Source organism: Lethenteron reissneri, chromosome 25 (assembly GCF_015708825.2).
Source record: "Lethenteron reissneri isolate LAM-NWPU_2019-01 chromosome 25, ASM1570882v1, whole genome shotgun sequence".
NCBI lineage: Eukaryota > Metazoa > Chordata > Hyperoartia > Petromyzontiformes > Petromyzontidae > Lethenteron > Lethenteron reissneri.
In genome coordinates, this window is record NC_083803.1 from 7,660,372 (window position 1) to 7,685,119 (window position 24,748).

The window sequence follows — 24,748 nt, forward strand, 5'->3', positions numbered from 1 at the left end:
TAATTACTTATTACCCAGGAGAGACATTCTAAGTCCAAGGGACTCTTTTCAGGAGGGTCCTACATTTGGGATGCATTCTATGCTTTTAGCAATAGTAGGAAACCGGAGAATCTGTAGAAAACCTAAACAGCACCAGGAGGAGAGCATTCAGGCTCCACAGGAATCGAACCCAGACATTTTTGCTGAGGCACAAATGTTACCACTGTGCCACAATGCTCTACAAAAAGCTACAAGGCTGTGCTTGAAACTTCAGACAACGGTGGGGTCATCCACATGACACTTGTAGGAGGAGACATGCATCTGTGAGGTTGCACTGGCTAGCGGAGCCACCTGCCCCCCCCGTATGGGTCACCTTGGTTTGCAGCTGCTGCTCCTCCTTCGTGTGATCCTCATAGCTGGCCTGCATGCGCGCCTGCAGGGCCTTGGCTTCACTTTCCTTGTCATTCGCCTGCTCACGGAGCTTGGTCTCCAGGGCCGCCCACTTCACCCGCTCTGTGGTCACCTCCTGCAGAACCATTAAGCAACACATGCGATCGCTAATGACGCACACCGACACAATTTTCCAGCTAACATTAGACATGAACTGGGACCTATTAAGACACCTGAGAAATGAAAAGCACCAACAATGGCCCACTGTCAAGGTACGTGGAATGAAAGTGCATGAAATAAAATATCTGCACACTATGTCATTCTGTACGATAACAATGCCCAATAGCTGGCAATTACAAAATGATTGAATAGAACAGCTTGAACAATCCACTGTGAGCATTACCACAAAATGTCACTAAGAAAAATGTAAGTTACCTTGTAACTAAGGAAATAAAAAAAAACATAGCTGAAAGCATTAGTATAATAACCTACAGTTTATAATCAACTCACACTAACAAACCACGATTACACAATTGCGTCATACGTCTAGTGGCTCACCTGCGTCAGCTGCTTCAGCCTGGCCTTGGCAGCAGTTGCCTCCTCCTTCTCAATAGACAGCTGCTTCTCCCTCTCCTCCAGTTGTTTCTTCACAGCTGCCACTGGGTCTCCTTTGGCACTAGCCTACGCACACAGTCAGCACGGGAGTCAGAGTCAAAACACATGAGATACTTTAACATCATGAAAGTAACACGTGACAATTGTCTATTCCCAGTACTCACGCATATGCAACCTGGTTTATTCTGTAGTTCACTGCACATTCAGGTGCTTGTTCATGGAGACCATGTCTTTGTTAAGGAAAATATATATATGTATTTGTTGAGGCCCCCTCTGCTAACCCACCATCCAAAGTCATAGCCTTTTAATCAACATTAATAAGCATTATTTTTATATCTGAAAAAATCTAGACCTTTAACTCTATAATCAGAGATGTAATGATTAAAACTCCTAAAACCTCCACAATGATTTGATGAATTGCTAAAATTTAGGGTCACAATATTTCAGAATTGATTGCATTTGGTCAAATTTTTACTGCACATGACCTATATGTATGATTTAAAAGACATTATTGATACACTCATGATTCCATGCATAAAAAGTGTAAAATACTTTAAATCGATGAATTGATGCATTGTTACATGTGTAGTGGGTTAAATTCAGGCGCAACACTATTTATTAGCTAACACAACAGGTAACACTTAACATAACGACTTAAGGTGGTAGCCACCGTTCCTAACTTAGCTAACCCATGGCGGTACTACATCACTGGACCAGGATAGCTTCATCCCAGAGATGACCCAGCAGAACAGCACAGAACAGCCCAGCTCTCCGTCCACGCCCCGCTGACAACCACTACGGCGTGGCTGGCTCCGCCCCAGGCCACGCGCCCCTTCCCGATCCTTCGGGAAGGCCTGAACCCCAACCACGTGACCCCCCTGGGGCCCCTGGCCCCCCTTTATCCGGTCACGTGTCCTGTTGGGTTCACGCAGTGTCACGGCCCGACACGACCCCCGTGACACCTGCTTACATACAGCCCCCATACCGAGCCAATGCAGTAGTGTCGTTCTACAACACGACACATGTCTAATAATACTCCACAATACCAGGTGAAGGCAGAAGCTGGTTCCTGCGCAGTCCAAAGGTGAGAATAGTATCTGTACAGCCCAAAGTCTAAGGTTTAAATTAGCCCAAGGTGCCCAAGGGGCCAATTAACTGCACAATTACTTACAACTAAATACTGTTTGTAGTTTAGGGCCATGGTAACCCCAAACAACATCTACCAAGGTAGCTTTGTGCGAAAAAAAAGGAACTGGGAAATATACAACAATAATATTCACACGTATTAAAGCATACACTAAAATATATTTTGAGAATAGAATTCGAAGCAAAATAGGCGAGTAAATGTTTAAGGGAAGTACAATCAGCCGTGCACATAACAGCAGTTTGACGTCACCAGAGGCAGCAGGACTCGCCTTACAATACATTTAAATGGCCTCCCATAAATCTAAACCATTGTGCGTATGTGTGCATAGCAAGGTTCCATTGTCAGTTTGCGAGCACAAGTATAAAACACCCACTTTATATGACATTAATTCAACCAATTCAGCAAACAACAATACGTTTGTGCCTCTGACACCACCGTGGTCAACACAAGAGCAGTGGAGGTGTATTTTCTTCATCGTGGTTGATTCTTTTTAGCCGTGCATGTGTTGAACATTTGTCTCTACACAACCTAGTAAAACACTGTATATCGAAGCACAATGTACACTAGAGTTCAAGATACATGACATCTGTAGAACACAACAGTGGCTCTGATCACAGGAGTGTAAACACACAATGTACAGAAATGTTTATGGAGGCCACCTTACCGGTAACCAATTTTAAGACCACCAGTCAGATTTATAGTAAGAGTGAGAAGCAACTTTTTATACATTCGCATGAGTAAGCAAGGGAAATTGATGTGTCACTTGCACTTGAACAGAAAGTGGAACGGCTCAGAGCACTTGACCGGTTGTGTATTCTGTAAGCAACTCGTGTTACAGTGCTGAGCCTGCTCCATGTATTTGTACACGCAGTACTTTGTTACAAATATTTGTATTTAACTATTAGCGCTATCTTCAACATTGTTATTAACTTTCATTAAGTTTTAGGATCAGTGTATGTGTTCAATTCCCACAGCTGCTCGTTTAATTGTAAGGCTAAATTACAAAAGCATGTCAACTACAGGACTTTGGAGTGGGTGTTAAACCTTCCTGCGGTATATGTTATCAAAGCCAATCCCAAATTATTATTTTTCCATATCTGCGGTAGCGAAAGAAGCATGGTTGGCTACGTTCGGTGCGAATTAAACTCAACATAAGTACATACTGAGCTGGCACTATTGAGAATCTGGATTTAAATCCTCGTGGCTACCTGTGATATAAGTGGTTCTCAAGTGTAACAAGTTAAATAACTGCAAAAAGAAGCTATGATGTCTAATTTGGTTTTTCACTTATATTAATTTCAAGAGCTGAGAATTAAAACATTGTTTTGATGGATATGTGACAAAGATTTTTGTAGAACAGGGCATGCGGCTAATTGTGTCCTCTATTGTGTAGACAAAAAAGATAACAAAGAAGCATTTCAGATGTCATTAAATGATATTTCCTTCTGCTAGCTATGCCATACCAGGATGGGGTGTGAATTGTTATGTGAGAGCTCCAAATTGATACTTGTTAAAGAACACTCCAATGGTGGAAATTGCCAGGTCACATCATGAGTAAAACTGACAAAAGATGGGAGAAAATGAACCACGGAACGGATTATAAGGCAAACAAGCAGAGGAAGAATGCTGAAAAAATGGCAAGATTAAATGAAATAATTCAGAGGCTACTATTGGACAGGCACAACTTATGAAGGAAATGAAAGAAACTGGGACAGGCCTTTGTCTGGCAGTTGTCCAGCAGTAGGCTGAAAACAACAACAAAAACATTGCTATTATTATTGTTACAGCTGATGTTACCATGTGCCAGGTGCCCTGCATCCGCCCTCCAGTCTTCTCCGTCAACACCTCCATGAGCCTTTCAGCCTCGCCCTGGCTGAACACCATCCCGCTCACGATGTCCAGCAGCGTTCTGTACGGGACGGCGACATGGCCTTCCGCTGCACCTGAGCACAGCCAGGTGGGAGGACATCACTTCAGACACTGACAATTGTCTAATGCACAGCCCCCATACACTGCTCAATGTAACCGACTGTTGACTCATTATAATGGCTTTTTGTTTAAGGGGTTGTAAATATGAATCTACACGTGTTAGTGGTTGTTAGACCTTTCTCTGGCAGGTAAAACATTCAAACCATACACTGCAGTTTATTTAAAATATGTAACCAAACAAAATATATGGGTTTGTCTATTAAAACAATCTTAACAGATATATTTCTATATAATACTGTATTAAGGAAGTGCAATTGTCGTCAAGTTTTGACCACAAATTAAAACATATAGCCACCAACTACTTACTATATTGCCACTAAGTGCAAACACGTTATTTATAGACAATATGACAGGTTTAATCATATTTGTGTTGTGTTCTTCAATTCATTTTCTCCTTCGTTTCCAAATGGCTTTACAAAGTTAATTTGTAATTGGTCTTTTTATCCCTTTTCGTATCTGAAGGCCGCGATCGGTGGCGACAATGTGGAGATGCCTTTATCGAGCAGTGATTATATATTGGCTAATGATGATACATTAAGTGGAGTACTGTGGCGTATATATAAATGTAATACGACATGTGTTAAGAAGAATCAGAGGAAACGCACACATAGAGGAATACATACTCTATATGTTAACCGGCACAATACTATATATATAAATGCGTATGACCTTTTGTTACCAGATAACATACTACCGTATACATAACCATTACGTACTAAACTTTCTGTGGTAGATAATATTTACTGTAGATTATTTCATAGCTGTGCACTCGCCAGGTACTAATAATAAACTCAGCTTTAGAACGCTGGAGGGAAACACACATTCTCGTAAAGTGTATATGTTTAGGGCAGTGGTATTTTTGGATACAACACCACAACAGAAAATTAATACAATACTTGTTGAAATACATTTGTATTAAATAGATAAACGTGGGGCGAGACACTAGCAGGAGTTGCTTAAGGTTTTAACAGTTGCTTAAAAATAATAAAGGCAATAAAGCTCCTGTTCCTCATTCACAATAGCATGCGTCAACAGCTTGTCTCCACGCTATTAAGGAACGGGCTGGGTTTGCTAAAATTAATAAGGTTAACACTAAAGCACGTCACACTGCTTAAGAACCAAGGCCTTGAGTTCGTGCTAATGAACTGCATTTCTCAATGAATGATTCATCAATGAAAGGGCAGTTGTGCTATCAAAATGCACACACAACCATTAGTGTTCACGGCCTTTCTGAATGTAGCCGGTGTGCTTTGTTGTTTCTTTGAGAAAAAAGATGTCCCGATTCATTCAAAACCATGCATTAGTCATTTAACATTCAAATTGCCGAATATAGAGAACTGTCGTATCAGAATTTTTGTAAATGAGGGTTGATAACTGGACAGTGCAGTAAGCCACAGAAGTCTATCACCAAAACTTGATTTGATTGGCTTCATCATGTGGTGCGCATTTGGTTACAAATGTTGTATTACAGTATACCTACATTATCGAACCCCAAACAACCCAATTAGTCGGTTTTCTTAAACTTCACCCATAAAGATGGGGTTAGGAAACTTTTTAGAAAACATTAGTTCATACACAGGGGCGGCCCTAGACTAGCTTCCAGTAACTGGCACCCTAGGGAAACCGTGCAATCGGCACCCCCACCACCCCCAAACCCCAAGAGCAGATCTCGGCTGAGGTTTTTGGTATACTAGGACACATTTTGCCCCTCTTTTCCATTTAATGTTTTTGAGCGTATTTTTTTTAAACCGAGACATAATTATTCGGTTTGTCTGTCCGTCTGTACAACCTATAAATTCTCAGAAATTTTTAGAAATGTATTATAATTGATATTCCCCCTGTACGCGAATTGAAATAACAGTCGTTATTTTCTTTGCATTTTTTCTTTGTATTTTTTTCCTCGAATTTGGCGCCCCACTTAACTTGGCGCCCTAAGTGAATGCCTAGTTCGCCGAAATGGACGGGCGCCCCTGTTCATACAACTACACACTAGAAATAGGTACATGTGACTGAAGACAATTCTCCAGTGCCACAGCTCGAGAAATGTTTGAAGTTGCATTCTTATTCTTCACTTCCTCGTGATACTGCACAAAAGACGGCAACAATAAAACCTCAGTCTACCATACCATACATTCTATTGCCTTTTCTAGCATACCATAACCAAACACTAACATAACTACAATACATTTCACACACACATATGCATATTTTGCTAGGTCCATTGAGGAAATGGAGTGTGAGGTGTGTAGTGGCCTCGGCATCAGTCTCAAGCACTGGTGTGAAAGAACCCTCTTTTCACTGCACCCTATTCAAGTTGTTAAACGTCTATTTTCAGCTTAACAATGGCCTTATACCTACGTGACTTTACCGAAAAAAACAAAGAGAATGGATTCCTGCAGTCACAAAAGCTTCAAATCAAGAATGGCCTGAAGAGACACCTAGCCAACCTCTCCAAGCAAGTATTGACAGGGTATGGCCAGCACAGATACTATGCTTTTTTAAATATGCAACATTCAGGCTAAGAATCAAGGACACCAACAGAATCGTGGTTCCTCTGCCAAAACATTCTCCTGACCACAAAAAACAGAAGCTTCCATCAGAGCCTATAATGTACATGTGCATTCCTAACAACACAGACATGTACGGGTATACATTTGTATATACCCTTTCAGTTAAATATATACATACGTGGTATAATAAAGATAGTGTTAGTATGTGCGGATGGAGGTTAGGGTGGATGGCGGTAAAGGGTAAAATATTTTACTTGTGATTGAAGGCTCAAGGCTCACAAAGCGTCATTATTAAGAAAGCACATCGTGTGCTGTCAGTGGTAGTCAAACTCACTACGGCATCATTTTCACGAGTGAAGATTACCTTTAGCTAACACTGTAATAATAGTCCCTTCACGGTATGCTTTCCATATATAAGCTAGGGGCCATACTTGGGTGAAATTGTGTTGAGACAACTGGTTTAAATGATAACTTACAAATGTAATACCAATTTATTACATTTACACAATGAAGCAACCGATTTCCAACTGTGATAGTCAAATTGGAAAACTTCGACAAAGCTACGTCATAATTTATTCAAAACTACATTTTTTCAGCGATACGTTATATCCGAGGCTTAGTTACGTGGCAAAATTACTTGTTAATGTTGGCATATCACCTGGAACTCAGGCCACAATATTGGGTTTATGATTTAATGAGTAACCAACCATGGAAATGCTCAGGATAGTATTAACAACTAAAAGATAAAAAAGCAAAGAGTACTGTTTAATATTATCTGCTCAACACATTTAAATGCATCAACTGCATTCGTCAAAGATGAGGATAGCAGTGGCAATACTATGCTTAAACTTCTACGAATTTTGGCAATGTTTGCCACAGTCAATGTTTGCTGTGATACAAAGCACACAGAATGGGATTAACGCTGTAAAACACTCCCAAGTTTTTCATATCTCAGTAAACAAACCTCGTGTAAAATGTATTGTGTTCACAGAACTGGTTCGGCTGTCCACACAAAACTTTAAACAAGACATTTCTAAATTTGACTGCAACCATACAAATACAATTTAAAATGCCAAACGTCAAATAGACTCCTTGTAAATGGCAAGAAAAAGGTCAATGGTGGTGGCGATTTTAAGTGCTGAATTCAATTGTCTCATGCCAAACATACTGGGGAAAGGATTCTTCTTGCCATGCCACGCCACATACAGTACCTTGTCTTCTGCTGAAGTAAGCCTACTTCCATTTACCTCTGTACATTACGTTAAACATTAACTTTAGCAACTGATATCATAAAACACTGTCCAAAGACAATAAAGCAAACCACCACTGATTAAATACGTAATATCGGAGGGGGTTTATTTTTATAAGCTATATACATAGCTTGCATTGAGGAAATTTAACCCAAATATAATGGATGATAACCATCACCGCTTTTAAAAAGTTTCGTAAGAAAAATACATATTTGTTGAAGCTATGTAAGAGAAAAAAATATTTTTGGCTATTACCGTAAATTTCATTTAGATGATAATCAGATCCAAAAATGCGAATGATGCCAGAATATGACCAACAGTAAATGCCAACTGTTACATTCTCAAAAGTTGCATAAATGTGTTGAATTAGCTTTCACACATAAGGAAACCCACTGCATGAAATAGATTGCAATTTGTTAATAATGTGAGCACATAAACACGAACTTTAATAGTATAATCTACATACTGTACTTATCACTTAATCCACTTTGTAGACCAAGCATTGGTTAATCCTTCATAGCTTAAAACACTTTTTTCCAAAACATTACTTATTAGGAGAAATAAATGTATGGTTATATCTGAAAAAAGCCATTTCATTTCTTACGTCCCTTATACAGAGCCATTCATTGAAAAAAAGAGTGTGAGCTTACAAAGGGCAAGGCTTTGCAACTATGTAGTACTGTATCCTGATCAACTTCCTCATGTGACCCTGTTTCCAGTGCCTTGCACCACTAATTATTGTCAAACACATAAGCTTAGTGGCCACATAACTTGAGAGCTCATTGATACAACAAAATACTGAACACACTCATTCATGTATGGCTTGTAAATATATTTGAACAGCAATTACTTAAGGGTCGCTATTTCAAAAAGTGACCTGTCGTCGAAAGGCAATAGTGAAATAAAAAAATAGACAACTTTCCACGCAACTAAATGTAAACAGCTTACAAGAAAAATGCACTTACCCTTGAGGAAATGTACAAATACGCAAACAGTATCGTGCAATGCAGCCTGCTGAACTCATGCACCCACGAGGAGAAATTAATTTACATTTTCCGGGAAAGCGTGACATCAGCAGAAACCAATTTCGTGACGTGAGGACACCATTGGGTTGTGACCATTGAATGGAAAACAAAGAACTTAGACCGACATCTTTCACCACGGCAGGTTTGAAATGCAACTAAGAAAACCGGACCTTATGTCACACAAAGGGAAATAAAAAAATACAAAAAAGTACCGCGAGCAGAATTTGTGACAGGCAATCCATGGAGTGGCAAAAATAGGAATTTATGCACACTGCTTGCAGGCCAAAACATTTCACCACCAAGAGCAAACATCCTGGATCCAGACACTCTCAATCCACCGTCTCATAGCAACGTATGGATCCGGCTGGCATGGCTATATTTGCCTAAGCTAACACATTTTAAATAAATGGGAAATAATGCTTTTCTTAAAAGCTTGCCATAAATATAAATGTGCTCTTAATCACAGTACATTATATGACATGACAGTGCGCCCATGCATGTAGCTGTTCCCAACATCTAAAATTCAAATAGACGTAAAAAATAATTTGATAGTGCAGTGCAGTACTGTCGTAAAAAAAATACATGTTTCCAGACAGCTAAGCTAAAACAAATGCCAGTTATTTGCAATGGTCTCATTCTTTCCGTTGACCATGTGTTCCCCTGCGAGTCTGCACTCAGTCCCACGAGTGCAAATGTGCCACGTCAGTGCTCGTACGGAATCTATTCCATATGTCCGCAGCTCCTTCACCTAAAGGCCACTACGTGTACGTTTAACATCTCGAGTACATGTCACGTGGTTTAAGAATTAAATGAGCAAGTTACTTTTAGCTATATTATTATGAAAATATATTTCGCAAACACGATATACAGTTGTGTAAAAGTTTAAACAATAAACTGTTAAAAAGAGTTAGAAAATTAATCACGAAAGCTTCAAATAAAGATTGTAAGCAATACGTTTACACATTTCAGATGCAGATGCATTAAAATGAGATGTAAATACAAGTTTTATATATAATGCACTGTGTGCATATAAACTCTAAGCAGAATTCAAGAAAAAATGTCACAAACCATTGGTACAGTTGTATTATTTTCTCTCTTAAATATTTATCACATTCACCATACACTACCATAACAAACCAATACAATGTATTATTTAATCTTGGGGGCCATTGTAGTCGCGTCCAATAAGCTAAATAAAGCTATTTGGATGCATGCCGTATGGCAAGACAAGCGGATGTGGAAGATATTCTATGGCACGCACAAGCCACATCTGGCTAACCAATATGTACACCCAAACCTCAAACCAACCTACTGTAACGTTAGTGTTAGCATTAAATTACACAATTTAAGGTTTACATGCAATGTCCTTTTGGGCTTACAATATATTCGTGAAATATGAATGCCTGATTCATTTCTTCCCATAATAGCTATGTCAATATTCCACCTTCCCACCGCATTCAAAATAAATACTCAAACGGATAGTGTGAGCACTTTATTTAATACTCGCAAAAATTTAAATACTAAATGTTTCGAATCCTGATCTGACTTACACGTCAAAGCTGGCCTATGATATCAGACTGTAAATTTTTGACCAATATGTCTTTTATAATGTACGGTCATTATCCATCCACCAGTCAAACCCAGTCTTTAAAAAAACCAGACTGCACAGTGGGCAATTTAACAACCTTAATCTAGATTTTAAGTTTTTGTGACTGCAGGGATCCATAGTCTTTGGTTCTTTTGGTAAAGACACGTAGGTATAATTTATTTTATACCTATATTCTTGGTTCTTTCGGTAAAGAACCAAGAATATGAATCCTTGCAGTCACGGAAGCTTTAAATCAAAACTTAATTAATCTGTCTTGATTTGAATTAATCTATCAACCTTACCGGTCTCATTCTTGCCCTTCTTGTTGCTCGACTTTTTCTTCGCAGCAGGTTCGGCAGCAATTGGTGCCTTGGCTTCCTCCACGGCCACCTTGATTTCCTCGATGGCCACCTTGATTTCCTCCACAGCAGGGGCACGCGCTGGTGGTGCATCTGCCTTAGTCACGGGGGCCACAACCTTTTCCAACTTTGGCTGGGGAGCCACGACCGGCGCCTTCTCCGCCACCTGTGGCACCTTAACCGGTGCAACAGATTGAGTGACATTCTGGGGGAAGGCGTTCTGGGGTTTGGTCGAAGGTGGTGCCGAGGCCGTAGTGGAAGCCAATTTAGCTTGAATGACAGGGGCGGGTTCAGAACTATCGGGTTTTCCCTTTTTGTCAGCACCTGATTTCTTCTTGGTGTTGACAAGGTCAGGACTCTTCTTTTGAGCTTCTTGTGACACGACTTCCTGCTTCTTCAGAGGCACTATTAAAGAATAACCAATGCATTTTAGTGTTGTATTTCTACACAACCTTTACGATAAAATATTTAAAAAGTTGACGAATAGTTTAGGCTAAATTAGTATAATCATTCATGGATAAAAAATATAAACATTTACAGGATGGGTATTGTAAAAAACTGTTGCCTACGTCACTAAAATAAATCATATTGTCACCATATTTGACACGTACCTTCAGATTTCTTTCCTTGAGCTAGTCCAGTCTGGTGATTAACCTTTCCAGAAGGCCCCACTGATGGTGGAACCTCAGCAGCAGCTTGCTCGGCCTTTCCAACTTTCTTGTCGGCCTGCTTCTTCTTCTTGTCCTTGGCCCCCATGTCTTGAGACGGTGGTGTGGAAACAATGGGTGCAGACTCATACTTGACCTCCTCAACATCGACCACCAGCATTTCAGCCTCTCCATCCACCACCTGCCCATTTGGCTTCTCGTCTTTCTTCTTCCTCTTGGGCTTGTCCGTCACCTTCTCCTTTTTCTTCTTATCACCAGCTTTAAACAAAAGAGATTTGTCTTGCTTCCTCTGGGCTGCAAGGGCCTCCTCAAAAGAGGTCTCCTTCATTGAGAATGTGGAGACGAGAAATATTCCCAGCGCCGACACCAGCATGAATGCGCCAAAGACTACCAGGCCCAGGGTTTGTGGGTCGTACAGGTCCATCTTCTCTGTCAAAGATGATAGCTCTTCAAATCACTGCTGCAAAGATTAATCTGCAATGGTCCAAAAGAAACATGTATTGATGATAAATATAATACAAGCTGCTGTGGGGTTTATGTTGTAGGCATAAGACGGCAGGTCCAGCTACATCCATTTTGTATTGTATTATGCTCCCACGTCTATGCTCGGCTGCACCATCCCACACTCACCAGCGTGGTGACCTCTACGACCTGCACGGTGTGGCATGGACCTCATCCAGTAGTGGTTTAAAAAAGGGCAGTACACGTACATTTATTTAGGCTACAAGTGGTCATTAAAACAGTGCAATCTATGTTTTTTTCATTCCATAGAAGTACAGTACAAATGTTTTTTTTAATATTCGAGGTTTTACGACACATTTTTGGCATCTTAAAACCATTATGAAAGGTTCAAGATTAGAGTTTTTCCGTTTTACATAACATTAAAAAATACAGGACCAACAAAATACACCGTTTATATAACCTTCGCCCCATATTGAAAACAGAGTTAACATGTGCAGCACTACAATTGCTCACGCCACTACTGATGGTGGGGTCTCTACAGGAGAGGGAACTCGAGAGAGCCCTTCTGGAGGGTACTTGGCCTACTCTTGCAGGCCGGCCAAGACGTCTTGGGATAGGTAACAGCACTCAACACCTCACCCCACCCAGCACGCGCGGATTTGACGATCGACTCTGGTTATGCCAATTTATACTGCTCTGTGGACGGAGGTGGATAGTTATAAAATAGTTGCACGTAAGTTTAAGCGCAAATTATAATTCGACGTTCTACTGTATAAACGTTTTAAAAGAACAAATATTCCATTTCGAGTGCCAAACTTCTGCTGCTGCCGGTGGAATTTTGCACTGTTGGCCACACCACAGGTATGTTGAATGTGAAAAATGCAAAGTAAATCACAAGACTTGAAATAGAACATCATTTTAATGGCAAGGAAAACGGCATACTTAAAATAAATAACGGGCCAGCCGTAGCAATGTGATTGTGATTACAACTAATGCAGTATGAACACTATCCAATCAAATCTCCGTCAATTAATTGGCTGTATATGTGTGCATGAAGCACAAGAGAGCGTGGAGCGTAAAGAGAAGCTGGCATTCGCCCAATGCAAACAGCGCGGAAGCAGCCGGGCAGCCCTCCCCGCAAGAGGCGTTTGCAGCAGGGGCAGGTCTGGGGGGTTAGGCAAGACGAAGGGAGGGATGGGTACTTGTGGGGTAGGGTTGGAGAGGGGGAAGTTGGTGGTGGGGGCAGGCAGGCAGCTAGCCAGCCAGCCACTCCACGAATGTCCACGTTGCTCATTCATGGCCTCAGTGCCACATATACACTCACAGTTGCGTGTGTGAACGCGTGTGCGTCCCCCTGCCATTGACTTCTGCTGTGCGGTTAAAGGCAAGCGCCAAACTAGCCCCCCCCCCCACCCCAACTTTACTTGTCACACAATAAGGGGGTCTCCCCATCTACGTATGAACTCAGATAAAAGTAAACTTTAGCGCCTCAATTCAACACCATTACAGTGCGTGGAGACTTGAGACAGGGAGGAGGGGATGGAATAAGTGCTTTAGACTGTGCTGTTACGCAGACTGGGGACACATCGAGAATCTCAGGATCGCTCTTTAAACCGAGTTACACGACGTCCAAACTTTTACAAAGCGTAATCCGAACCCCGATGTCCCGCTCTGCGAAGAAGAGTAATTGATGTACGTTACATGCAAAGCGAACCGCGTTTATATAGTGGCGTGTGGAGGGGTACAGAAGGCGATGGCGAGGAGGAGGAGGAGGGCAGGGGCAGGCAGGAGGGCAGGTAATGGGGGGCATTGTCAGGGGCAGGGGAGATGGGCAGGGGGCTCAAGTGAAATACGATCAGATGGGTTAACATAAGAGGGGCAGGCAGGAGGGCAGGTAATGGGGGGCAGTGTCAGGGGCAGGGGAGATGGGCAGGGGGCTCAAGTGAAATACGATCAGATGGGTTAACATAAGAGGGGCAGGCAGGAGGGCAGGTAATGGGGGGCAGTGTCAGGGGCAGGGGAGATGGGTAGAGGGCTCAAGTAAAATACGATCAGATGGGTTAACATAAGAGGGGCAGACAAAAGTAGTGGACAGAGAGACGGACATAGAAGGGAGGGCAGTGGCAAAGGAATAAAACTCAGGAATGAAGACGTGCAGGCGTAGATTATATGCAGGCAGGCAAGGTTTCATTGTTTTTTACATCGCGATCGTTGAGCCCAGGGCCCCAAAGTCCCGAAAACGCCAAATGGTCAGCAACAAACCGCACTGTTGAATAAGTTGTAATTAGGGGGGGGGGTGCAGGCATGCTGGATGAAAGACAATGGAATAAAAGGCCAGGTCAAGTTGTGGGCCACGAGCAAAAGGCTAGAAGGGGGGCAGCCAAGGAGGACAGGGGGTGGTGGGGGGGGGTGAAGAGGAGAGATGAGGGCAGCTCGGGGCAGCAAGCAGCAGCGGCACTTCCTGCAGGAACTCTCACAAAGCAGCCGCCCGCTCACGACGAACGCGCGCGTCCACACACCACGCTCGCTCGCTCACTCACGTGAACGCTAGGCGAGAGTGAGGGGGAGCTTGGCCGTCGCTGTTGAGCGAGACAGAGAGACAGAGAGAGAGAGAGGCGGGCAGGCGGGCGGGATGAGCCGCGGATTTACCTCGGGCACTGGACGACTCGGCGGCGCGCAGTGCAAAACTCCGCGCGCCGACGCGCAGAGGAGACTCGGCGCGGAGACCACGCCCCCTTCCCACCACGTGGCCCCGCCCCCACCACCACCACCAGCACCACCACCACCAGCAGCAACAGCTCGCGTGCGGTGACGTCATCGCGACTCGTTTTGCCACGTCCACTCGCTTGTCTGAAACCTGTGCGGTGACGTCATCGCGCGCGCGCTCGAGCCACGTCCACTCTCGCGTTTGATAACTTCGTGGTGACGTCATGGCGTACACTTTAGCCACGCCCACTCTCGCGTTTGAGACCTATACGGTGACGTCATCGCGCGCGCTTGAGCCACGTCCACTCTCGCGTTTGATAACTTTGTGGTGACGTCATCGCGCGCGCGCTTGAGCCACGTACACGCTCGCGTTTGATAACTCCGTGGTGACGTCATCGCGTACCCTTTAGCCACGCCCCCTCTCTTGTCTGAAACCTATGCGGTGACGTCATCGCGCGCGCTTGAGCCACGTCCACTCTCGCGTTTGAGACCTCCGTGGTGACGTCATCGCGTACACTTTAGCCACGTCCACTCTCGCGTTTGATAACTTCGTGGTGACGTCATCGCGTACGCTTGAGCCACGTCCACTCCTGCGTTTGATAACTTAGTGGTGACGTCATCGCGTACACTTTAGCCACGTCCACTCTCGCGTTTGATAACTTCGCGGTGACGTCATCGCGTACACTTGAGCCACGTCCACTCTCGCGTTTGATAACTTCGCGGTGACGTCATCGCGTACACTTGAGCCACGTCCACTCTCGCGTTTGATAACTTCGTGGTGACGTCATCGCGTACGCTTGAGCCACGTCCACTCCTGCGTTTGATAACTTAGTGGTGACGTCATCGCGTACACTTGAGCCACGTCCACTCTCGCGTTTGATAACTTCGCGGTGACGTCATCGCGTACACTTTAGCCACGTCCACTCTCGCGTTTGATAACTTCGCGGTGACGTCATCGCGTACACTTTAGCCACGTCCACTCTCGCGTTTGATAACTTCGTGGTGACGTCATCGCGTACACTTTAGCCACGTCCACTCTCGCGTTTGAGACCTCCGTGGTGACGTCAGCGCGTACACTTTAGTCACGTCCACTCTCGCGTTTGATAACTTCGTGGTGACGTCATCGCGTACACTTGAGCCACGTCCACTCTCGCGTTTGAGACCTCCGTGGTGACGTCAGCGCGTACACTTTAGTCACGTCCACTCTCGCGTTTGATAACTTCGTGGTGACGTCATCGCGGACACTTGAGCCACGTCCACTCTCGCGTTTGATAACTTCGTGGTGACGTCATCGCGTACACTTGAGCCACGTCCACTCTCGCGTTTGATAACTTCGTGGTGACGTCATCGCGTACACTTGAGCCACGTTCACTCTCGCGTTTGAGACCTCCGTGGTGACGTCATCGCGTACACTTTAGCCACGTCCACTCTCGCGTTTGATAACTTCGTGGTGACGTCATCGCGTACCTTTAGCCACGTCTACCCTCGAAAGAACCAAAGAGTAATTCCTGCAGTCACGAAAGCTCCAAATTTAAGGTCCACCCTCATGTTTGAAACCTCTGCGGTGACGTCAGCGCGTACACATTAGCCATCTCCACTTTCATGTCTGAAACCTCCGTGGTGACGTCAGCACGTACCCTTGAGCCACATCCCTCTCTCATTCTAGATTTGAAGCTTTCGTGACTGCAAGGATTCATACTCTTAGGCTTTTTGGGTAAAGTCACGTAGGTAAAATATAGAAATAAAATTAATAGAAGAAATAATAGAAATAAAATAATAAATCACGAATTATTTTATTTCTATTATTACTTCTATAAATTTTATTTTTATTTTTTACCCTACGTGACTTTACCGAAAAAGCCTAAGAGTATGTCCTCTCTCATGTTTGATACCTCCGTGGTGACGTCAGCAGCGTACCCGTTTAGCCACGTCCACTCTCACGTTTGATCCCTGCGTGGTGACGTCATCGCGTACCTTTTAGCCACGCCCCCTCTCATGCCTGAAACCTCTGCGGTGACGTCAGCGCGTGACCGTTTCGCCCGCGCCCTCCCACCAGTTTTCGATGACGTCGTCCCGTACGGTTACGGAACCTTCGCGATGACGTCAGCGCGCACCACCTCGCTCCGCCTTCGCGAGCGATGGAAACTACGCGGTGACGTCACCGCGTAAAGTTTAAAGCCGCGCGCGCTGCATCCCCCGACCTTGCGCGGTGACGTCGGGCGCGTAATTGTTGTACGTCATCACGTGATTTGATCCGCGGAGCCACAAGTGGGACAAATTACGCGGTGACGTCACCACGCCGCGAGCTTTATTTATTTATTTATCGATGCTCACGACGAGAATGAAGAAAATAAAAAATTCACCTGCACGCACGCATACGAAGTGTACGCCGGCTCGGTATGCGAATGAGAAATGCGCGTTGTTAGGTGTGTGTGTGTGAGAGGGGGAGGTGGGAAGACCTGTTTTGAGTTGAAGATAGTTTAATTCCAGGAGTGATTGACAGTCAGGGTCGCCTTGGCCCCCGCCTCTACAATCACTGCCACGTGGATCCCTCTGCCACGTGGCCTCGGGCCAGCCGAGCGTAATTTTCATATTTAATTACAAATACGCGCCCAGTCTTTCTATCGTGTATGTATGTACAACGTCTGCGCGACAGCAGATACACGTGTACATCGTCAATGTATAAGGACGTATTGAGATATGCTGTACTAAATTTTGATTTAAAGCTTTCGTGACTGCAGAGATTCATATTCTTGGTTCTTTCGGTAAAGTTACGTAGAAGGAAATAATAAAATAATATAAAACAATAAAAATTCTCACGACTGCTAATCCTGCATAATGCATGGGCATAATGACTTTAAACCCCTCGCCAAACCTCCTATGCATTTCACAAGTACTAATCGCATATCAGCATTTCCCATAAATATGCTAAATTCCTCTTGATATGCAAATTATTTTGTCAAGCCGCTCTTCGCCCCTCCATCCCAGCATAAATAGTCGCTCCAAGCCTGGGGCGTGCCATTCCACCTGAAGACGGCTGCTTGCGTTGTGGCCGAAACGTCGTGAGAATGATTTTATTATGTTAAATTTTTATTATTTTATTATTTTCCTTCTACGTGAATTTACCGAAAGAACCAAGAAGATGAATCCCTGCAGTCACGAAAGCTTTAAATCGAAATTTGAGTCGCAGACGTTATCTTGGGAGCAACACTATTTATTACACATTAACACGCAACACAACACGATCTACACTCGGGTCTCGAATGCCCATCTAACCATGCTACGGCAGAACGAGACACGGTTCGCTATCCCGGTCCGGACCACAAACGAGGTCCCGGACCACGTGGCTAGAGGCTTCTTCTCCCCGACGTGGATCTTTGTAACACCAGCACACGTAGAACCTCGAGCTCCTCACGGAGCCCTCGTTAAATGCCCCCGGGCTGGGGCTGGCTCCGCCCTTCGCCCCGCCCACCTTCCAGGTCTCTCGAGCTCCTTCTCGAAGGTTCCCGAGAGCTCCTTTGGACCACGTGACCGCCCCACGGCCCCCGTCCACCGGTGGCCCCCTCTAATATCATCCGGTCACGTGATAGCAGGTCAACCAGCATATCATGCCCCAAGGTAACCCTGGCTGGCTGACGCTCTCTCTCGCTCCCTCGCCGGGAGCCCGCACCGCACACTGCTCGCGGTGCCTCCACGCTAACCAGCGCTCACCCAAGCCCCGCTAGGGCTGGTACTACATCCCGTAACCCGGGCTGCCCGTAATAACAACACATTAACGGCCGTGGCTTCACAAGCCCCGGCACCATACAGTGAAAAGCACAGTCACTACACATTGTACTGTACTATGTGTGTACCTACGTTTATGCTCCCCATCTTCACCAAGCAGCACCGAGCAGCTGGTGAAGGATGGTAAAAGGACACCCCATGACTCACGTAATCGGGGAAAGCCTTCACCCAGCAGAGTTCTATATGAACTCAGCCTCACACATACGCTTTTTATGGTTTCCATAGACACCGAAATGTAATGCCAAGTGACCTCCAGCATGTGGAGGTGTATGTGCTGTAATAGTGAGACAGGCAGGGGTTGTTTTGGGACCAAGTTTCTAGATTTCTTTTTTTAAACCCTTTGAAATAAAGAGTTGCGGTTACACAACCCTTTGGTGTCCCTTGGTGGAGTCATCCGATTCTCAGAAGGACGGCAGAATACAACGCAGACTATCCCCTCATCGCCTCCAAACTCGTCTATTATTGTGTTTATTAGCCGGCCTATCCCCTCGTTACGATCACGGGAGGAGAAGGATAGGGAGAGTTGGTTATAAGAGCAACAACTACAATTTCACATGCAGGTGGTCAAGCCATACGTCTACGTCAGGAGCAGCGGAATGTATCGCTGTAATGTCTCCATATTTATGGATTGGGCATTGTTTCGTTATATGCTGTATGGTCTGTTCTGGATGACCACAGTCGCATACTGGAGAGTTTTTAATTTTCCATGTATGCATCAGGTAACCACATCTGAAATGGTTTGTGCATATATGTGTAGCGCATTAGAAATGGACCACTCTTTTAATTATTTCCTCGTGCAGCAAGGGAGTAAAGTGTGGTTTTGTGAAAGTCTTTATGTGCTGTGCAGTACATCAATGCACGTGTACACCAGCATGCGATAACTGAGTGGGGCCTGTGGGTGGCTGGCAGGGTTATTGATAAACCAGACTTGTACACCAGTCACGTGGTTAATGGCGACTAGGTTGAGGATTTCTGTGTGTGACACACGTGTTGTTGCATTTTAGAGGTAAAGGACCCAAAGGTTGTTTTTTTTCGTTATAGAAATGTTCTCGACTTGTTCTAGACTTCAAGCTTGGCTTTGAATTGTTAGTTTGTGATAAAGTTAATAAGAGGGGTTGACGTACTGTAGTTAATACTTGTAATTCTCTAACCCTAATACTGTTTATTCTATAACCATGCCAATGCACCCAGAGTATGACTACTTGCAATGCTATTTAGAATAGAACACATGTACAGTCGTAAGTTGTACAATGGTGACTAGTACAGTAGGTATATTGTACACATACAGTACAGGTAATGGGTGATAAGATACCGATATAAGTGGATGGTATAGATAGACATACAGCTTATAATTAAAGTAATATTCGAATAGTGAAGTGCAAAGGTTACTGTTAAAGACAAAGATGGTTTATCAGTAGTAGAATTTGGTTTAAGAGAAACTGTTATTGATTAACCTGAGTTGTACACCGTCACGTGGTTAATGGTGACTCAGTTGAGGATTGCTGTGTGTGACACGGGCTGTTGCATTTTACAGATTTACCACGATAAATGTGTTTGCCCTCGATTTGGAGCACCTGCCCATGTCCTTCATTTTGAGTGTGAAACATGTGGTTTAGGGTAGACCATGAGCTTCGTGGAAGATCAAAACCTGGGATCTTCTGTGTTGGGTTTTTCACAAGGTGTTTGTTTATGAGTTCTTTTGAACTCCATTCACCTTTCCAAGCTTCATCATGGTTGCAATCGGATAGTTTAAGGTTAACCGCATAATTCAAAAGAGCTTCCGTGACTTGTAAGAATGAAAAGGAACGAACAGAAACAGAATAAAAAATCACCTGTGGCCAGTTCCATAAAACACTGAACATGATTTCTTAGGCACCTTTAATTGACACGAGGGTCCAAAGTTTTCTAACAATTCCCAACATAAGGAAGGCATGAACCTATGCCCAAATCACCTAAAATGGACCTGATCTCATCCGATTTCGGAAATTCAGCAGGGTTAAGTCTAGATAGTGCTTGGAGATTGGCAACTTTTTTTCTTACACACAGTCCTTGAGCACAGACCCAAAGGGAAGAAATTCCAAACTCAAGCAGTGCAAGCAAAGAAGCACAACAGGAAGTACTTTGACCTGTAGTGCGGTGGTTGAACACAGTATGGGTGAGACAAAACAGCCTGATAGATCGAGTCCTCAACATAGGAATCAAGGAGTGATTCATGGGAACAGTATCCTTTTTGTGCTTCGTTTTTTTGTCCTTCCTCCGTACCTCCGATTAGCATGGTTGGCTACGTATGGTGCGGAAGAATTTCAACATACATAGTAGCTATAGAAGAGTGATAAGGAGATGACTGACCACCGGCAAACAAGTGGCTGGAGTGAATTGGTGAAAGCTGGATCATCAATCAACCTAACTGCTTTACATTTAATTATATCAAAACAGTGAAGTAGGAATTGGGTGCTCCAGTTATAGGCTGTGGGGCAACGTTGTGAGCAGCAGAGGGTAGAGTAATTAATTTCATTGTGCGGTACTTACATACTTCTGCATATATTATCCTTGCCTTCACTAATCTGCACTGAACAGCATGGTGAAATATGTTCAAATAACCCACACGACCAGTGGCGGCTCCTGCAAAATCTCTCAGGGGGGGCAAATGTCTGGATGATTGATAAGGATAAGGTCCACCCATGCAATGGATAAATTAACAGCTTAAGCATGTAAAGGCAACTTCACTTCTTTAATATTAATGAAAAATAAAGTGACTCTTACAATACATCTTGTTTGTTTCTATACTCACTATTAAAACAAACCACTCAAATTATAATGTTGGATGAAACGTGCTTACGTATGATGACGTAAGCACGTATGATGATGTAAGCACGTTAGGGCGAGCCCTCCCGGAAGCCATAGAGAATGCATTGCAGCGCCCCCGTTCGAAAAAAACATCTTTGAATGTAAGTCTATGGGGCCACTCGGGGCGATTCTCAGCTGGAGGGAAATCGCCCAAAAAGAGGCGGTACTCCACAGAACGTAGCATGACGCTGATTGGACTATATCCAGAGGCACAGTGACGGCTAGCGTGACTCTGTGGTTGAATGACATTGGTGGTGCGTCGCCCAATCGCCCTAATGAAGAAACCGCCCCTACACACGACGTACATGACATGTGGAGGCCCTCATGCAGTAGTAGATTGACAAAACGTCCATATATATTAATGTAAAGCACGTTTTTGGAGATAAATATTCTCCTGTGACCTAAAAATAGAATGATTCTTCTACTAAGAATTGTGGCTCGACAGCATGTATTCTTAAATCCACACTTGAAATTGCATCTGTATGCCTGTTGACTCGTCAACAGGTGTAATCACTGAAGCCGTGCTTCAGGCAACCATTATGGGCAAAACCCACGTCTGAACAGTTGTGCTCGTGAATACTATTCACACCATTAAAGTGTATGATTCCTCATAAATGCATCTCCAAAGACCTCAAGCTCTAAGAATTATGCATTTTCATTGACATTGATGGATCCATATGAATCGCATACATTTTGTACTTTGTCAAACATCCTAATCTCTGAGGGGGTCAAATAATTTTTGCTGAAAACTATTCTTTTCTGCTAAATGTAGTGGGCACTGCATAATTGTGGCTGCATGTTCGGGCTTGATATTAATCTGTTAATTAACATTACACTTCATTAATAGAATTAATCAAGCGTCACAAGACTCCCAGTGGTGTTGCAACCATGAAACATTCGTGTTTAACTGCTTACACACTCATAAATGTGTCATGCTTTCCAAGTTAAACATGATTTATGCTAAATACATAGCATACTAGATTGTTTATAGAGCACTTTTCATCCAGCGGTGTGATTAAAGAAGAATCCAAATAAAAAAAATGCATTGACTCCTGTTGTCATATATTAAAACCAATTCGTTTAACATAACAGATAACGAGAACGATTTAACCCCAGTTGGATAAAGCCCCAACCACGTCATGTCTGTTATTGGGGTTGTTGGACCATACTTCACCACGATACTCAATGAGGGTTGGGATGATGTTCATTGTATGTTGGACCAGTTTAGATCTCACTTGCCACCGATGTAAGCTGTGGACGGGAATTGAACTCAGGTCTTCGGGTTCACTGTGCAGTGCACTTATCCACTGTGCCAGCGCTTTAAGTTCAACATTTTATGTACTTTGATACTTTAATTTATTTTGGGGAATAATTTCTCCCCATGTACAGTCAGTGAGTGGTGCTCATCTTTGTTCGTACTGTACTGTAGCATTGATTCTCATGGTAAGATTAAACGTTTCTATGGCAGAGACGAATCTATCCAAAGCACTATCACTCTCAAACCTCTCACCAAGTGGTGCTCAGAAGGCGGCTCTCCACTCTTTACAATGTCAGAGTGGTGCTTTACTATGATTTTTACGAATTTTAAGCGATTGTTTCTAAAATTATCTTATGCAATTCTCCCTTGCATAACATCACAGGACACGTGCACAACTGCAAATGCAAACCATCCTGGGCCAGCAAGTCACCACTGTATTTGACTGGCTATACGTCATGCATTAAACATTGATCTATTTCATACACCATAAAATGTCATATCTCAAATATAATTGATTATAATTACTAATAACGTTCAGCCCTTTTGTCAACCAACTTCTGGATGAAAGCCTACACATGCTGTGTCAGCAATGGAGATTTGCTTGATCATACTTTACCATGCTGATGTGGATTGGTGAAGGTGTGGGGATAGGTGTGGATGGGTTGGGGAACAAGACCAGTTCAGATATCACTCGTCACTAACGGTAGCTGTGGCCTGGAATCAAATTTTCAGGTCGCTGAGTTCATAGCACAGTGCACCAACATCTGTGCCACTACTCGCCCAAATATATGTAATATAAAGTTATTTTTTTACCAACTGCTCACGATGACCAGACCAGGCTTTTCGTTTAGCTGCAAAATATTTTAAGCCAAGTTACTTATGTAATATGATTCCAGGATGCACTTAGTCTATGTAAACACAAGAGGCATGTTAGTGCGGGTAAACTATGCAGAACGCATACATTGCAAACACATCTATGATCCTTCTTATAAACATAGATGCCGTCTGCACTTGTGTTCGCATTTGACCCTTGGTAATGGGATTAATCACAGCTGGGATTGTATTGACAGATTCCTATTGATGTTTCAAGCAGCAACTTAACTGAAGTAAAATACAGTCCTGTACAGTACTTGCTTATTTGGCTATGTATTTTAACTTATTTTTCCTGTAACTTCATGGACAATTTCACCGTTGCACGTGGCCACTAAAGTTGAAACAATGGACAAGTATCTTAAATCCCTCACCTCTGTCCAGCCAGGGAGTATAAATGGGGACACTACAGTTCAACGATCGGTGGGTCACGCGTGGTGAGGAAGGTTACAGACTGCTACCACCTTTTCAAAGCCGTCCAAGAATAGGACATTCGCCGAGAAAATCGACAAAATAGGCCAAATGCCATCTAGATGGGCTCTTTTAGAGTTCCCTCTAGCGGAGGGCTTTCTGCCAGCAGTGGTGTGATCAAGCAATTGCATGGCTGGGCCTTTACCTTCTACCATATAAACAGATAAAGTTATAACATTGTCTTTGAACGATAAACATGTGCTTTTAATCACATTCCTTAATCCAAAACGCATGATTTACATTATTTTAGATGCGATGTTTATGGAAAAGTGCTATTATTGAGAAGTTCATTGCAAAATACTGCATTGTATTGGTGTGGCTGTTTTATACTTAGTAACAGTCATTCAAGTGCAACATACCCTAAGGGGATATTAACTATAGCACTGCATATATCTCTGCACGAATACACTTTATAAATACTAAAACTATTTTCGTCCTACAACATGTTTGCAATGAGCAGCTCTTGTTTTGTAGGTATACTACTTCCCTCAAGAAATAAAGTAAAATTCACTGTCAAAATAAATTGCATTGGAACTGCCAAAAGTAATCTCTGAATGTTATTATACCCGTGGTTATGATCAGGGCCGCTGCTGGATTCGTGCCGTGAACCTCTGGCCATGTCACCGCCAAAAGACACGGGAGAGCTATGCAGCGTAACCGTGAAAACCTACACAGCAGGGTTTTGTACACTTGCAATATATTGGACCATGACCATTTTTAGCAGAACATTTGTATTGTTCACAACAGTCGCAGCTTGATCACACATCCTGGGTCACCCTGCACTCAGCAAACACAAACTGCAGCTTCATCACAAAATTTTACAGAAAG

General features: G+C 43.4%; 1 protein-coding gene across 7 annotated transcripts in view; it reads right to left on the bottom strand.

The window, feature by feature from the left end:
* Window positions 1-14,742, bottom strand: part of RRBP1 (ribosome binding protein 1) — a 34,776-nt gene extending 20,034 nt beyond the window's left edge. For 6 of the 7 annotated variants that reach the window (XM_061559158.1, XM_061559155.1, XM_061559156.1 and 3 more), the window contains exons 1-6: window positions 14,632-14,742; window positions 11,464-11,994; window positions 10,796-11,257; window positions 3,929-4,074; window positions 928-1,050; window positions 353-505 (exon numbers count right to left, since the gene is read on the bottom strand). In XM_061559158.1, the coding sequence (XP_061415142.1) occupies window positions 353-505; window positions 928-1,050; window positions 3,929-4,074; window positions 10,796-11,257; window positions 11,464-11,944 (1,365 nt within the window). In that variant the 5' untranslated portion in view covers window positions 11,945-11,994; window positions 14,632-14,742. Of the gene's footprint in view, window positions 1-352; window positions 506-927; window positions 1,051-3,928; window positions 4,075-10,795; window positions 11,258-11,463; window positions 11,995-14,522 lie in introns of all 7 variants that reach the window. The other variant, XM_061559154.1, reaches the window with a different exon arrangement.
* Between the last annotated feature and the right edge of the window lie 10,006 nt (window positions 14,743-24,748).